This window comes from Pteropus vampyrus, unplaced genomic scaffold (assembly GCF_000151845.1).
Source record: "Pteropus vampyrus isolate Shadow unplaced genomic scaffold, Pvam_2.0 Scaffold404, whole genome shotgun sequence".
Lineage (NCBI taxonomy): Eukaryota > Metazoa > Chordata > Mammalia > Chiroptera > Pteropodidae > Pteropus > Pteropus vampyrus.
This window is the reverse complement of record NW_011889185.1, coordinates 771,057-788,044: the sequence shown is the minus strand read 5'-3', so window position 1 is coordinate 788,044 and position 16,988 is coordinate 771,057. Positions and strand designations below refer to the sequence as shown.

Sequence of the window (16,988 nt, the reverse complement as noted above, 5' to 3'; positions counted from 1 at the left end):
CTCGGAATGCCTTGTTTTCATCCAGCAATATGATTTGCTCTTGGTCTCTCTCTGGGATACAATATGTGTTTGGTTCATAGTTTCGAAAGAATTTGAGGAGAAAAATGGTTTTAGCATTATAGTTGAAAAGGTAACGCAGTTCTTTGGATTTTAGCCTGTGCTTTGCCAGGGAGCTCAGAAGACCTAAGGAGGAAGTCATTACTTATTAAACTCAGTATAAAACACAAATTCTGGAAAATGACAAAAGTGTGTCAGTAACAAAAGCTTCTAGAAAAATAACTGCCAATTCAGAAATGTTATTGGCTTCATAAAATAGTGGTATACTGGTAGAGATCTGTAGACAGTTTAAGTTAAATTGTAAAGGCCAGAGGATTATTTTTGAGAGTTTGGGGAGATTATGAAATAATTGTTACCCTAATGATTTGAAAGGTTCGTTTTTATTAAAGTATTAATCATTTATATGGCTTTAAGCATGAATATCTTAGGCAACAAAGGGTTAGATGTCTTAGTTGGGATGGCATGCTACCAATTAGATCCTGTAAGGAGAGCGCTGCATTAGAATAGAGGTGTTGTAATCTTTTGGATATTTTCCCTAATCGTTTTGTCTGCTAAATTATAAATGCAGAATGATAGGAAATTATCAGCAGAGAGTGCCTCTTCTTCCCTTACTAGGTTAATTAGAAACCTACCTGCTCTGAAATGTCTTCAACAGACAGTAGCCTTTTATTGAAATATAATACTTGAATTACAAAATATATTTTGTAAGACAAATCTAAAAATATATTAATTTCTACTCATGTAATGGTGAAGGGGAAAATCCTTCCATGTTTTAATAAAAAATCTTGATATAAAGTTGATTCATTTCAGAACTTTAAGAACAGCTTTTTATTATTGCATTATAGTCTCAATTATCTAAAATATTAGGAACTACCACTGTCTTCCAGAGACTACTTTCCTACTTCTCAAACCCATGCTCTATGATATATGCATGTTAGTAATGACCATAAAACTGCAAATTGAGCATTTTTGTGACATCTTTGGGAGGACGGGCAATGACTTTGCATGCTTTATTACTTTATATTGAGTTTCAGAAATGCACGAGAATTTTTATTTTAGAGCCATGTGGTAGCCAGCCTACAAAATGGCCCCCAATGATCCCTGCCTCCTGGTATTTCCAGGACACCCTTGTGTTGTCCTCCCATAGTGTACCTGGATTGCTCCATGTGAACAATAGAACACAGCTGAGGTGACGGTATGTCACTTTCCAGATTAAGCTATAAAAAACTATGGCTTTCATCTTGGGCTTTTGCCCTTAGAACACCTGCTGTGGGGGAATCTTGTGAGCAGCCCTGTGGCCCATATGACAAGGAACTGAAGATGCCTGCAAACTGCAAGTTTGGAACTGGATTCTCTAGCTCCAGGTAAGTCTTCAGAGACTGCAACCTGAGTGGATAGCTGATAGACCCTGAGCTAGCAGCGCCCAGCAAAACCACTTCAATTCCTGACCCTCAGAAATTGTGAGATAATAAATATGTTGTTTTAAGCTAAGTTTCGGGGTGATTTGTTTCACAGCAGTAGATAACTAATACACAAGTTTTCCAGAATTTGTTTTTTTCCCCCTCTGTATGTAGAATGCGAAATGCAGAAGCTGCCTACAAAGAGGACTTCTGTTTTGATGCCACAGAAGACAAAGGGAATCTTCCAGAGTTCCCCTAATATGTCTGTCTTTTCCAAGGCCTGATAATTTCAGAAACTTTCAGATAGTTGTTTTCAATTTCTTTGTATTTGAAAACTTTAACAAAAGCAGGGTTTAAGCAGTCTTAAACACATACATTGGGGTTCCCAGTAGATCACTCTGGAACTTCCTGCATCCTCCAGAGGCAGGGGGAGATTTTGGGTCAAGTCCCAGGGGGTAGCCTCTGCTGCAGAATGGCCTCATGTTCACAGCCCCACCCTTCTGTTGTGTGTCGTGTCCACCTCGCCCCCCTCCCCCTCCACTCCAAGGTTTAAGGAAACTCTATAGCTCCTGAGATTCATAGGAGGATACTCTGGGCTAATACAGTTGACCACTGACCCTCACTCCCAACCGTAGCTAGTGTTCAACACAGGGTGACAGGTTAACCAGTTTTACAAACTACCATTTTCCTCATTTTCAGGCATGAGGAAAAGAGGAAAGGATTATGATTTTGTTTTTATTTTCTATTTGTCTATTTACCTAGAGTCCAGGGTTGACACAACTGACCTCAGAGTTGCTTATCCTGTTTCCATATATTCTATAATTGCTCTCTGTCACCAAGAGATTCTAGGTTCTCTTAATAAGCATTCTTTAAAAGTAAACGATTTCACTGATTTCATTTAAACTCATTTCCAAGTAGCTCTGGGACTTTTTTTGGTGTAAAGAGATTGGTGATTCTACCAAGTTTTAAAAATGTGTGCTAAGCATCCTTTTTTGGCCATGACCCCCAAAATAAATAACAAAAACATGTCCCCAAGAGAACTTTAGGAAAATAAAACAGCAATGAATTAGTTTAAAGTGTCTTTTCAGTCTTCCTCTCCTATGTAAAACTAACCCTTGAGTTGCAGGTCCCATGAACAGGAAGGAAGACCGACCAATGTGGCCTCACCTTCAAAACATTTCCAGGTCAAGAAAGAGGCGACAACACTCGGCTTTAGTTCTATGCTACTTTCTATTTTTTATTAACCAAACTGCAGGTTTAAATGAGAGTCTCACTGTTTTAGAGTCAAAACCCAAACTTTTCACTGGTCTTTTCTTTAGGAAGAATTACTAGTACAGTGCTCGCAAACTGCAGAGATTCAACAGGGCTTACTCGAAAGTCATTAAGAAAATTGTTTTGGGGGCTGTGGATTAGGGCTGGTGGCCACCTAGTCCAAGCTGGCAGCCTAGGCGTCGCAGGCTGTAACGTCGATGTAAAAATCAGTGTCAGCGGTGTCGGTGTCGGTGGTGACGGCAGCGGCAGCGTCATCGTCGTTGGTGTTAGCGGTATCAATGGTGGCGGCAGCAATGGCCTGTGCAGCGCCGCCGCCATGGTGGTACATTAGGTAGCGGCTCGCCTGTATACTCTGCGCCATCACGTTGGTGCCGTGGCACGCCATCAGCAGCAAGTTTCGAGGCTGTACGCGGTAAGCGAAGCGCATGAAGGCCATCGAGTAGAAAATGAGCGCTGTTGTCATGCGGCCGCTGATGATTTCCGGCGACGCCTTCATATCTCTAAAGGCGGCTAGCGGTAGGCCCCAGTTGGCCACGGGACCCCAAAAATGTGTGCTCGTTATATAATCTCGGAACTCCTTGGTCTTCATGTAGTCCCTCGCCTTCTGCCACAGTACCGCCAAGGCCGCCATGATCACTAAGCCGTGTGAGTGCCAATGGATGAAGAGCCAGCTCACAATGAGACGGAGCGTGGAACTCGGAAGTCACAGTGTACCCGGATGTGGCGTCTGCCCAAGCGTAACTGCCGTAAAGTGTGCCAGACAGCACGGGCCGGAGCGTGGCCTCATTCTAGTGCCTTTTTTCACGTACCTGAAGTGTGTAGAATGTGCGTGCGTGCGTGCGTGCGTGCGTGCAAGTCTCTGTGCTCCCTCTAGCAAAGATGGAATCACAGCCTCGTCCTTTGCTCCCATTGTGCTGCAGACATTTTAAAGTTTTCAGGGCTATACGTGCCACCCAGGAAAGTGAGCGTGGCTGGCTGCTTCTCCTCAGCTCTGCAGAAGGAAGCTTTGCTTTTTCAGTCCAGTCTGTCAACAGTGTTGACTAGATGTTGATACAAAATTCTTCAACCAGATAAAGAATTTTAGTCCTTACACAGTTTGCTGGAGTGTTGAAGGCACAGTGAACACAGTGACATTTCACTGTGCCTTCCATATTCCAGCATCTGGCTCTTGACAAAGACATTCTCCTAACTTAACCACAATACAATAATCCACTCAGATACCTAACATTTAGTACAGTACTGTTATCTAATATGCAGTACATATTTAAGTTTTACAGTTTTATGGCTTTTTTTCTTTTTTTGAGTGGGGGTGGGGGTAAGATCCAGGATCCAATCAAGATTCACATTTAGTTATCTCTTTTAGATTAATTTCCCTTAATCCAGAAGAGTTTTCAGTGTTTTTTGTCTTTAGTGACAGATATTTTTGAAGAATACAAGTCAATGGGTTTTCAGAATGTCCTTAATTTGGGTTTGTCTATTTTCTCATAATTAGATTTAGGTTGAACATTTTTTGGCAGGAATAGCATGTAGGTGATATCGTTTCCTTAATGCATCACAGCGGCAGACATAGGATGTTACTTTGTTCCATCATTGGTGATATTAAGTTTGATCATTTGGTTAAGGAGTTGTCTGCCAGATTTCTCCATTGTAAAAGCACCCTTTCCTTCTGTAATCAAGAAATAATTCAGGGGAGCCTATTTAAGAATGTCAGATATTCTATTCTCCAACAGTCTTTCACCTAATAGTTAATATCCATTGATGAAAATTCTTAATGACGAAACTGATGATTACTTTCCTAATGTTTTTTACTTTTTCCAATAAAAATAATTGTTGAAAAGTAATTAAAGTGTACATTGAAATATTAATATTTTAAGTAGTGATTTATAGATAAACCTATTGAACCTTTAAAAGTTAACAAATTCATTATGTTCAGTTACATCCCAAATATTTCACAAATATAGCTTAAAAATACACAGTATAGCCATTGCTGAAAAGGAAAGCAGCATAATTTTTTAGATAACCCTTTTAAAATGCTGGGCTTCCAAATATGGATGACTAGTATACTGGTGTAAATTAGTTCATTATAAGTCTGAGTTAATAAATCAGCAAGCATGAATTGAATGACATTTTACGCCTACACTGCCAGATGCTCCAATGTCCTAAAGGAATTGTGAGTTACTACTACTTGTCCACAAAAGCTTTCAGTACTTGTAGATCATCTCACTTGGGTTATTACTGGGTTTCAATGACCTATTGCTGCATAACAAATCACCCCAAAACTTAGTGGTGTAGAACAACAATCCTTTATTTTACTCAAAATTTGTGATTTGGGTGGGGTTCAATGGGGACAGCTCAGTCTGCTCCATGGATTGCCGGCTGGGGCAGGTCAGCTTGAGGCTGGAAGATCCACTTTCAAAATGGCTCACTTAACATAGCTGGCAAGTTGATGCTGGTTGTTGGGTGGGAGTTCAGCTGGGACTATTGGCTGGCCGTCTCAGTTCCTCTCCACAGACTGCTTATGCTTCCTCACAGCATGGTGGCTAAGCTCCAAGAACAAGTGAAACGAGAAACAGAACTATATGGTAGGCAGAATTCTAAGATGATCCCCAATGTCCCTTTGAAAACTCAGTCTAGCCAGCACCTTCATTTTGGCCAGCACCTTCATTTTGGCCTCATGAGACCCTGATCACATAATCCAGCCATGCTATGGCCAGAATTCTGACCTATATACTGTGAGCTAATAAATGGGTACTGTTTTATTTTTATTTTATTTTATTTTTTAGGCAAGGCAACCTTTGGTTGACCTCACAGATTGCAAGGACCTTGTCAGCTTACAAACCCTTATTATTTTTTTTTCTATTTTTTATGCCTACAACACCTGGTCTTCCTAGGTGGTCTCCCATCCAAGTACTAACCAGGCCCAACCCTGCTTAGCTTCCAGATCAGACGGGATCGGGCTTGTTCAGGGTGGCATGACTGTAGTCAAAAGGGTACTGTTTTAAACCACTAAGTTTATGGTAATCTGTTGTGCAGCAATAGAAAACTGATATAAATTATGTTGGTTTTTATAATCTAGCCTTGGAAGTCACATATCACTTCCTCCAGTTACAAGTCTCCCTAAATTCAATGAGAGGGGGCATAGACCCACTTTTCAAAGGAATGTCAAAGTGACACTTTAAGAAGAGCATGTGGGATGGGAAATATTGTGGCCACCTTTGGAAAATACAGTTTACCATAGAATTTAATTTGAAATCACATAATTATAGAACACTGCAGTTGAAAGGGTCTCACGGATTATCTGTCAAATAGGGATGATAGTGGTACCTACCTCCCAGCAGTATGGTGAGGTTTCAATGTGTTAATCTTTGTCAGTATTGAGTAAAGGGCCTGGTATATAATAACTGCTCAGTGAATTTCAGCTATTATCATTATCATCATCCAATCCAATCGCCTCATTTTACAAATAAGGCATGAAGCCTTGAGAGATCATGTTATTTGCCGTGGTGACACAGTGAATTCATGGTAGACCAGGATTAAGTTTTCCTATTTCTCACATCAGTTCTCTGCACAAATCACTCTGATGTGTTTCTGTCCTTCTAATTATGTTGTAAGTTCCCTTAGGCCAGGGAAAGTATTACTAAATGAAATATTCCTTCTCCCCACAAGCCTTTCTAATGTGTTGACTAGATGTGGCCCATATTGAACAAGACAAGGTCTGTCTGTTCAGAGGGGCATTTTACAGGTAGAGAAATGGAAGTACAGAAAATGTATAAGTGACTTTCCTGGTAGGTTCCAGACTGGTAGGTGCCGGCTAAATATAGTCTTTCTATAAGTTTTGTGCCTGGCTGATATTTGCTGGTTGTTACAGTAGCAGTGAATGGCCCAAACAAAGGCTAAGATATTATAATGGAACTTGAAGGGAGACTTGAGAAAGATACAGGGCGAGAAATGAGCAACTCTGTGGAGAATTCTACCTGGCTGAAGCAAAGATAGTGACAAAACAATTTTGAGATTAGAGAACATCTGTAATGCTATACTGTGACTACCCTTCCCAACAGGTAAGTTATTCCTGCTGTATATTTCACTATTTTAATAGACTAAACAGCTAAAGGTTTATCATTATTTTAATTAACATTTCTTTACCATTTTTGGAAGTGGCATTTCTACTGTCTTTTGTGCCTCTCCAACATAAAGCTGTGTGACTCAACCCAGAGACAGTAGGATGAACATGGTCAGCAAGTTCACCATCATCTTTCAAAGGAAAAGGATGGGAGAAGACAAGCAAATTAAAAGGTAGATCCCAGTCTACTGAAAATGCGCCACACACACATACTTTCATTTAACCAAGATTCCAAGTCACAGGTCCCATGAAATCCAGCTTGACCTTAACGACCCCGAACCCACACCATCTTCGGTGAGTTCCAATGCAATGGACCATAGACAGCACATCTTTTTATTTTAATTATTTTTTAAACTTTTTATCTTGAAATAATTTCAAACTCACAAGTGAAAATAGTTTAAAACAAGAATAAAGAAGTGTCAAAAGAACTCCCATATATCCTTCACCAGATTTACCAGCTGTTGACATTTTGCCACATTCGCTTAATTGTTTTCTCTACCCTAAGGGTATTTCTCAAGAACCTCAGTGTGTATTTTGTGTATTTCCTAAGCATATGGACATTCATGGATTTTCTTTTACATTACCACAATATACCCATCAAAATCAAGACATTTAACATTGATATAATACCATAATCTACAATCCTTATTCAAATTTTGCCAATTGGTCCAATAATGTCCTGTATAACAATTTTGTTTTTCTAGTCCAGGATCCAGACCAGGATCGCACATTGCATTTTAACTGTGATGTTTCTTTAGTCTCCTTTGATCTACGATAGCCATCCACCTTTTTTTTTCTTTTGCATTTGTGACCTTGACATTTTAGAAAAGTAAAGGTCAGCTATTTCATAGAATGTCCCTCAGTTTGGGTTCATTTGATGTTTCCTCTTGCCTACCTTCGGGCTGTTCATTTTGGGCAGGAGCCCCACAGGAGTGATGTTCTGTCTGCAGTGCATCACATTAGGAGGCTTGTGAGGCCTAGTGTCTGGTTACCAGGGATATTAAAGTAGTGTTCACCAGGTTTCTCCACTGTAAAGTCAGCATTTCCCCCTTTTCATTTAATAAGTAATTTGTTGGGAGGTACGCTGAAGCTATGTAAATATTCATTTCCTCATCCAATATTTAACCTACTGGATTTAGCATCCATTGATGATTCTTGCCTGGATCAAGTGTTACTCTAATGATGGCAACATTTTATTTTCTAAATGATTTTCTGTCTTGTGATTTAAAACAAAAGTCAGAAATGTATTTCATTAAAGTTGCCCTGGAATGCTGGCCAACATTTACAAAGCATAAGACTGATTCTGAATTATGGCTGTGAAAACTGAACATTTAAGACTTGTGTATTTTATGAAAATTTCCCCTCCATCCTATGCTCATTTCCTTGGAATATTTGCTCTTAAATTCTACCAAAGGGAATAAATAGCATAGTGCCTCAAGAGAAGCTGGATGAATAAAATAGGCAGGTATATTGGCTCTGCTATTTTCAGTTACTGCTGAAAGTAATTTTAAAGCCATCTGTGGTTCTGATTCTAATCTCCTGCCTTCTTACATGCTGTTTTTTTTCCCCTCATGTGGATACAATGGCTGAAGGCTGGTGGTTTCCAGCATCTTCCAGTAGCTACCAAAACGTCACTTAAGTGTGTTGTACCTCAATTTCTCTAGCTATAAAGTGCCCCCTGTCTCTAGTCTGGTCTGGGCTCCTTAGTGCAATTAAGTGACAGGATCCAGCTTCCAGTGAACTGCTCCCTCCTCCCTTTTGTCTCTGCCTTATTCCTCTGTCTTCCTAACAGGCTAATGGTGAAACAAGCAGAAGGCTGAAAAGCCTTCATTCACCGGCTCTTTTGTCAGGGCTTCATTTGGAGGGGGTCTTGTCATAGGAAATAGGTTAGTGTTTACTCCTTATACTTAGAGTCACCAAGTCAGTGTGAGAAGCCAGGCCCATTCAGCCACCAGAGTGGAGCCTGAGGCCCTAGGGAAGCTGGTGGAGAGGTTGAGGGGAGGATTTTGCCTTTGAGATACCCAAAGCCAAGTGTCTGGTGATGAGCCTGGGAAGGGGGCAGTGTTGGTCAGTAAGACCAGCAGTCAATCGGGAAGAATAGTTGGCCACAGAGCAGAGAACGGAACAAGCTGGAATCTGCTAACAGCTCTGAGTTTGTCTTCCACTGCATTTAATGCCGACTGCCTTCTGAGAGTCATGTTTACTTCCATGTGCCAAATCTCTTACAATGATCTCTGAGGCAACTCTTACCTGGAACCATGCATGGGTGGAAGGTAATTCTGGGAAACATGGTCCTGGCTCAGCCAGGCTTTTAAACTTTGCCATGTTTATAATTCTCTTTAGAGATATGTATATGTATGCATATGTGGGTGCCTATACATGTGATATATATGTGTGTATCTATATTTACTCTGTTATGTACAGACACACCTCATTTTATGGTGCTTTGCTTTATTACACTTCATAGGTAGTGTGTTGTTTTACAAATTGAAGGTAAGACCTTCCAACAGCAAGAAGATTCCAACTCACTGAAGGCTCAGATGATGGTTAGCATTTTCTAGCAATTAAGTATTTTTTAATTAAGGTACAAACATTTTTTTTTTTTTAGACAATGCTGTCACACACTTAATACACTATAGTATGAACATAACTTTTATATGTACTGGGAAACCAAAAATTCATGTGACTCGCTTTATTATATTTGCTTCCTTATGGTGGTCTGGAACTGAACTCGCAACAACTCTGAGGTGTGTGTATATATGTATGTGTATATACATATTCCGTATACAAACACACATTACTATTTATTTTATCTGAACCATTTGAGAGTAGGTTGCAGACATTATTCTGCTTTACTCGTTAATATTTCAGTATTTCCTAAAAAGAGATATTATTCTCTGCTGTAACTACAGTATAAGTAACATTGTATACAATACTTTATGTAATTATAGTCCATATTTCAATTCTGTCAATTGTCCCAATAATGTCCTTTTTTTTTCTTCAGTAAGGTTCCAGCCCAGAATCATGCAGGGTATTTTGTTGTCCCCTTTCACCTGGAACAGTTTCTCAATGAGTCAAGGCAGTGTCCAGTTTTTCTACTGTAGTTATAACTCTGCCCCTCGCAGCTAATAAACGATCCATAGGTAGATACTTTAAGACTGTGTAAATATCCTGTTCCTTATCACACTTTCTCTCTTGTAGATTTTGCATCAATGATTCATGTCCAAATCATTTACTGTGATGGATGCAAAGTGACAATTTTCCAATCCTACCAGTCCTTCCATATATGTCAGTCAGCACTGCTGTAAAGAACCTCCCTTCTCCCCATTGATATACTTACCTATTTATTATTGTGTGGTCTCATGGATTCCTATTTTATTCAGTGGGTTGTAATCCTTTATTGTCTTAATTTTGCTGCTCCAGTTGGCCCATATTTGGACAGTGGGAGCCCCTTAAAGCTGTCTCCTCTGACCTTTCAGTATTAAACTACATAAAAAGATGTACTCTGCATGGATGTTTCATCAATTTATTCCATGCTGTCTACCCCACTCCCCCAACACACGCACATCTTATAAGCAACTAACTTCATTGTTTTCTGGTTCATCCTCCCTGTGTTTCCTTTTGCAAAAATGTGATATATGCATATTTACTTATTTCCCCTTTTTAAAAATATTTCATTTTATTAGTTTCAAGTATACAGTACATTGGTTAGACATTTATGTAGTTTATAAAACGATTCCCCTAATTGCTCTTTCCTCTGACTCTCCACTTAACCATTAATGCTAACTGCATTCCATATGCCATGCTCCCCATCCCCGTGACCATCTATCAACTACTAATTTGTACTTTTTTAACCATTCACCCCTTTCTCCCAGCTCCCCAACTCTCCTCTCCTCTGGCCGTCACCAGATTGCCCTCTATATTTGTGAGTCTGTTTTTGATTAGTTTGTTCTTATTGTTCCTTAGATTCCACATGTAAGTGAAATCATATGGTATTTATCTTTCTCTGTCTTATTTCATTCAGCATAACCTCTAGGCCCATCCATGTGATTGCTAATATTAGGATTTCATTTTATTTTAATGGCTGAGTAACATTCCATTGTATATATGAACCATAACTTCTTTATCCAGTCATCTGTTAATGGGTATTTAGGTTGCTTCCATATCTTGGCTATTGTACATTGTGCTGCTATGAACATAAGGGTGCATAGATCTTTACGAATTATTGTTATTTCCCCTTTCTTACACAAATGGGGACAGACTATACTCTTTTTCATTTTACAATATATCCTGGAAACCACCCCATTTCATCTCATAGAGATCTTCTACATTCTCCTTTTTTATAGCTAGTTTAATGTTAATCTGGTAGATGAGAAATGGTATCTCACTCTAGTGTTTATATAACAGCTGAATGAAGGTATGATTCACATACCTTACAATTTATAACTCGACCCATTTAAAGCATACAATTCCGTGGTTCTTAACTCACAGAGCTGTGCAACCATCACTACAATCAGTTCTAGAATATTTTCATCACCCCCAAAAGAAATTCTGTACCCATTAGTGGTCATTCCTCATTCTCCCCCTCTCCAAAGCCCCTGGCAACCTGTAAACTACTTTCTGACCCTAGGATTTGCCTCTTCTGGACACTGCATATAAATGAAATCATACAATATGACATTTCGTGTCTGGCTTCTTTCACTTAGCATGTTCTCAAGGTTCATCCATGATGTAGCATGTAGTAGTACTTCATTCCTTTTTATGGTGGAATACTATTCCACTCCGTGGGTATACCACATTTTGTTTATCCATTCATCATTTTATGGACATTTGAGTTGTTTCCATTTTTGGCTTTTATGAATAATGCTGCCATGGACACCCATGTACAAGTTTTTGTATGGATGTATGTTTTCATTTCTGTTGGTTAGATAACCTAGGAGCAGAATGGCTGGGTCATATAACTCTGTTTAATCTTTTGAGGAACTGCCAGACTGTCTTCCAAAGTGGCTGCAAAATTTTACATTGCCACCAGCAATATATGAGACTTCCAATTTTTCCACATCCTCAATAACACTTATTATGTCTCTTTTATTATAGTCATCCTAGTTGGTTTTCTCAGGATAGTTTTAATTTGCATTCTTATTATGAGTGAATTTGAACATCTTTTCATGTTTAAGGACCATTTTAATATATTTTTAGGTGAACTGCTTATTCATGTCTTCGGCTCATTTCTAAATAGGAATTTTGGACTTCTTCCTTTCAAATTTCAAAAGTTCTTTATAGAGATATTAGTACTTGATCTGTGAAGTATGTTGCAAATATTTTCTCCTAGTTGTCATTTGTTGACTTTTATGGTGTTTTTAACATCATTACCCATACTTTTTGCAAATTGTGAATGGATAGACAAAATGTGGTATATCCATACAAGAAATACTATTCAACAATAAAAAGGAATGAACTATGGATACATGCTATGACATAAAGGAACCTCAACATTATGCCAAGCAAAAGAAGCCAGACAGAAGGGACCACAATACTGTATGGCGTCACTTATATAAAATATCCAGAAAAGGCAAATCTGTAGAGACAGTAGATTAGTGGTTGCCAAGGGCAGGAGGTCAGGTGGGAAATAGGATTAACAGCAAATGTGCATGAGGGATCTTATTGGGGTGATCAACTGATTTATAGTGATCTTGTACAAATTGGTCAATTTAGTAAAACATCATTGAAATAGGTACATTATATGATATCTAAAATATGCTTCAACAAAATTACTAAAAATTTAAAAAATTTAGATAGATTTATCAACGTTTTATTTTATTGCATCTGAATTTTGAGTCATTAGAAAAGTTGTTCCCTACACGTAGGCTATAAAGTAATTCACCCTATTTTCTTCTAGTACTTGTATGGTTTTCTTCTCTATTTTCCCAAATGGGTATCCTGTTGCCCCAACATTATGTATTAAAAAGTCCACCTTTGCCCAATGATTCGAGATTCCACCTTTATCATATACTAAATTTTCATATGAACTTCAGTCTATTTCTGGATTTTCTATTCTATTCCATTGGTTTGTCTCTTAATGCACCAGTACCATACTGTTTCAATCAGAGAGGCTTTGTTTTAATATCTGATAGGGCTAGTTCATCCATGTAACTTTCCCTTTTCAGTGTTTTCTTAGTTTTCCACATATAAACTTTAGGATCAACTTCTCCAGCTCCATAAAAATATTTTTGTTTTCATTGGGATCACATTAAATTGGTTAATTAACTTAGAACTGACATTCTTATGTTATTATAGTTGAATTCCATCCACCAAAAAGATATGTTGAAGTTCTAACCCCGGTACCATAGAATGTGACCTTATTTGGGAATAAGATCATTGCAGATGTAATTATGTAGTTAAGATGAGGTATTACTGGTGTAGGCTAGGCCTTTAATCCAATATGACTGTTGTTCTTATTAAGGAATTCAAGACTGTTAACAAATACAGCCTGAGTTTCCAGCCTGCTGGCCTGCCTCCACAACCACATGGACCAATTCCTTAAAATAAATCTGTGTGTGTGTGTGTATGTGTGTTATATTCTCTAGAACACACTGCTGACTAATATATGTGTTGTTTTCCTATTCAAAAAGATGTCTTATTTGTCAAGCCAATTTCTGTGTCTTTTAGGAGTGTTTCAAAGTTGAAACGTGTTTTCTATATACACGATTCTTAAAGGGCAGCCAAGCTAGATATAAAATTCTTGGCTTGCATTTTCTTTCCTTAGGTTTCTTAAAAATGCTGTTCCACTCTTACAATACTTTGTGTATTACTCTTGAGGTCTGATGCCAGGCAAATTTTCCTTTTCATATAAGAAATCTGACCTTTTACATGGGAGCTCTGAAGATCTTCTCTTTGTCTCTAATGTCTAAAATTTTATTAAGATACGTCTCAGAGTTGATAGAGTCAGGTCAGTTTTCTCAAGTATGTGGTGGATCCTTTCAATATGTAGATTTTTCTCATTTCTGGAAAGTTTCCTTGGATTCAAGATTTTAAAAATTAGGTCTCTTCCATTGCTGTTTTTCTTCGGGACTCAAATTATATCTACATTGGAGTTTTCTTGTATATTTTCCATTTCAACCACTTTTTTCTCTGACCCTTTTTACTTTGTTATCTGCTTTTCATTTTCTTGGTTTTCCCCTTCATCTTTATGCAGTATCTTTTATTAAATTTTCATTTGAATCTATTCTCCCTTGGGTACCTTGTAATTTATTCATTTGAGATGGTTGTCTTTGACTTCAGTTTCTTTCCTGAGTTCAGTCAGCTCTCTTGAATTTCTACCTGTTTGTCTATTTCCATTCTTAGTTTTTACATTTCTGATTTTAAGATGTTTTATATTAAAAAACATATTTAAGTGTCTTTAATTCAGTTTGGATTTTTTATGGTTGGCTTTTATGGGGAGAATTTTTATTAGCTGATTTTTATTTTCTGTTTTCTTCTTAAAGTAGTTTTGCCTTGAGTTTAATTTTTTTCTACTTCCAAGGCATTTTCTAGATAGAGTTCCTAGTTAATAGCACCTTTTTCTTCTCAAAGAACAAATAGGGTTGTTGCCACAGCAGGTGGGAGTGGGGTGGAGGGACAGGCAGAGGCTCCACAGGGCCAGTGCTTCTGTGCTGTGGTAAAGGACCAGCTTTTAATTTTTAACTTCAAATCCGTTGTGGACCAGTATTTTTGTAAAGTACAATGAAAATAACTTTTTAATGACAAAAAATTACAAGTCCAATTTTATGATATTTAACAGATAAAATTGTATTTTTAATCAATATAATCAGAGGAAATGTATGAATTTATAAAAATTATGCATTCATTGAAAGTGAATATATAGGCAATTAATAATCACTATTATTTTCATAACTTTATCATTCCGCAGTTGTAACTAAGTTATGAGTCAAAGCAATTCCCCACATTAAATGCCTATATGCACACTTTGAACAAAAACCATGTATATTAATAATAATTTAAAGTTTTAAATGTGGCAAATACACTTGGTTGCTTGTTAACCTATCTAATTGAGGTTGAACTGTTGATAGTGTTACATATAGGGGATGATATATAGCTAAACTGTTTCTATGTCTTATCTTAACATTTATACTAGAGAAACTAATTTCACAGAACTATGTTGACAGGAAAGAAAAGATATTTTAAAGTAATTCAGCAAGTTCAGGATATTCATTTTTAATTTTAATCCAAAATACAAGTGATGATTTATTCCTAAAATGTCTTCAAATCTTCATCCAGTTCCAACAATTTGTGATGTAAAAGTTAGAGTTAAATATAAATTCTAAATTTTATATACTTTTGGGTAACAGTTGGCAAACCAACCTTAAACTATCTCCCATTATGACATGGTTTTGTTGTGCATGACTAGGACACAGCTTGTTCTGTATATGACTCACCTTGCAAGCTTTACAACACCCAAACTGGTCTGTACCTTTTTTTAATAAGATGAGTCTATTGATCATGTTTTTGGAAATCATGTAATGTCAAATGGCTATAAAAATTTCTCAACACTGATCTCAATTTTTGTACTTATCACATTGAAGACTGATAACAACCTACAGACTGGTTCCAGTTTGCTGGCTGCTTTAATCAGCTCACTTGGTCCACTGGCAAGTTACTGGAATACTTCTTTGATCTTCAGGGATAGCTGAAGGTAAAGGGAACAGTAAAGGAATAGTAGACACAAAACTTATAAGAACCAACTATGACCTTGTTATCTTTTGAAGCGAGAACATCTACCCCCCTAATTCCTTCCTTATTTTGTCATGTATTATGTTTATATATCCCAAATGATACCACTTTTTCTTTCCTTATCTGCCTCCCACCCATCTTTCTCTCCATCACATAAAGCTATCATAATAAAGGTATCACATAAAGGTGATTAACTTGAAAATTTAGTCCATAAATATCATGTGGTGCCAAAAAGTAAACAAGTACTCCAAAAATGATGGGGACATGTCAAAAGGACACAGGAACCAATGAAAGGTGTTCCAATTGGCCAAATCTAGGACAACTGAGTGACAAAATAAATGACAGTAATGGATTATAACACAGAGACAAAAACAAATATCCATGTTCATGTGATATAAATAATAGAATAGATAAATTAATGGGAGGGAAGAGAAAGCTCTTCTTTACAGAATTCCAATTAGTATAGAAGGAATAATGGAATGAGAAAATCATCATTCAGCATATTACTATTATTATAGTAATAATTATTTCAGGCCTGAATCATCAATGGATGCTAAAATGAATGGGTGAAAAAGGATGAAAGTAGGATATAAATATAGTCTTAAAGTACCTAATTACAAACAAAAAAATAACTTTACAGAGGAGAAACCTGGCAGGTACCACCTTAACCAGTTACTATCACCAAAATGAGACATACTGATATTACATACCTCCTGATAAAGATGCACTGAGATGGATACACCACTTCTGTGGTATTCTTTCCAAAAAATGCATAACCTAAATTTCATTATGAGCAAACATCAAACAAACTCAAACTGAGGGACAATCTATAAAATAACTGGCCGTAACTCTTTAAAGTGAACCGTCCCAAATTAAAGGAGACTAAGTAGACATGACAACTAAATGCAATGTGTGCTCCCGAATTAGATCTTGAGCCATTAAAAGATCATTAATAGGACAATTAAGATAATTTAACCAAAGTTTGTTACTAGTGTTTACAACCCAAGGACTGGCTAGTATACAACAATAATGGTACAATGATGGTTCTGAGCAGAGTTCCTTGAATTTAGTTCTGTTATTATGGTTTATATTAAGCATTCGCAAACCTTAGAACATGTTATCCCACTGAATGCTAAAATTTTTTTTCCAAACCTAGAGTAATACCATCCCCATTATATATATTAAACACTTTGATTCAAAGAGATTAAGGGATTTGCCCAGGATTATTTAGCAACTAAGCGGTGAAGCGGTGAACTGAATTCATCTGTATGACTCAGATCATTTTAATTACAGTGCTTCTTACTAATGGCCTTCTCCAACAACTGTTTTTTTTTCCAAGAAACCATTGCATAGTCATTCTGTAATGAGAAGGCTGGAAACTTTGCCTAGTCTAAGGTTAGAAGGCTTGA

General features: G+C 37.4%; 1 protein-coding gene and 1 pseudogene across 1 annotated transcript; both read right to left on the bottom strand.

Moving 5' to 3' along the window:
- Positions 1 to 8: 8 nt before the first annotated feature.
- On the bottom strand, positions 9 to 5,515 carry MPC1L (mitochondrial pyruvate carrier 1 like). Its single transcript, XM_023523717.1, has one exon. The coding sequence runs from the start codon at positions 3,358 to 3,360 to the stop codon at positions 2,902 to 2,904; it is 459 nt and encodes a 152-aa protein (XP_023379485.1). The 5' UTR covers positions 3,361 to 5,515; the 3' UTR covers positions 9 to 2,901.
- Positions 5,516 to 5,595: 80 nt separating this feature from the next.
- LOC111731851 lies at positions 5,596 to 5,713 on the bottom strand (annotated as a pseudogene).
- Positions 5,714 to 16,988: the final 11,275 nt, after the last annotated feature.

What these genes read in the sequence shown, in the direction of transcription:
- MPC1L (XM_023523717.1), bottom strand. Translation starts at nt 3,360, where the DNA reads ATGGCGGCCTTGGCGGTACTGTGGCAGAAGGCGAGGGACTACATGAAG.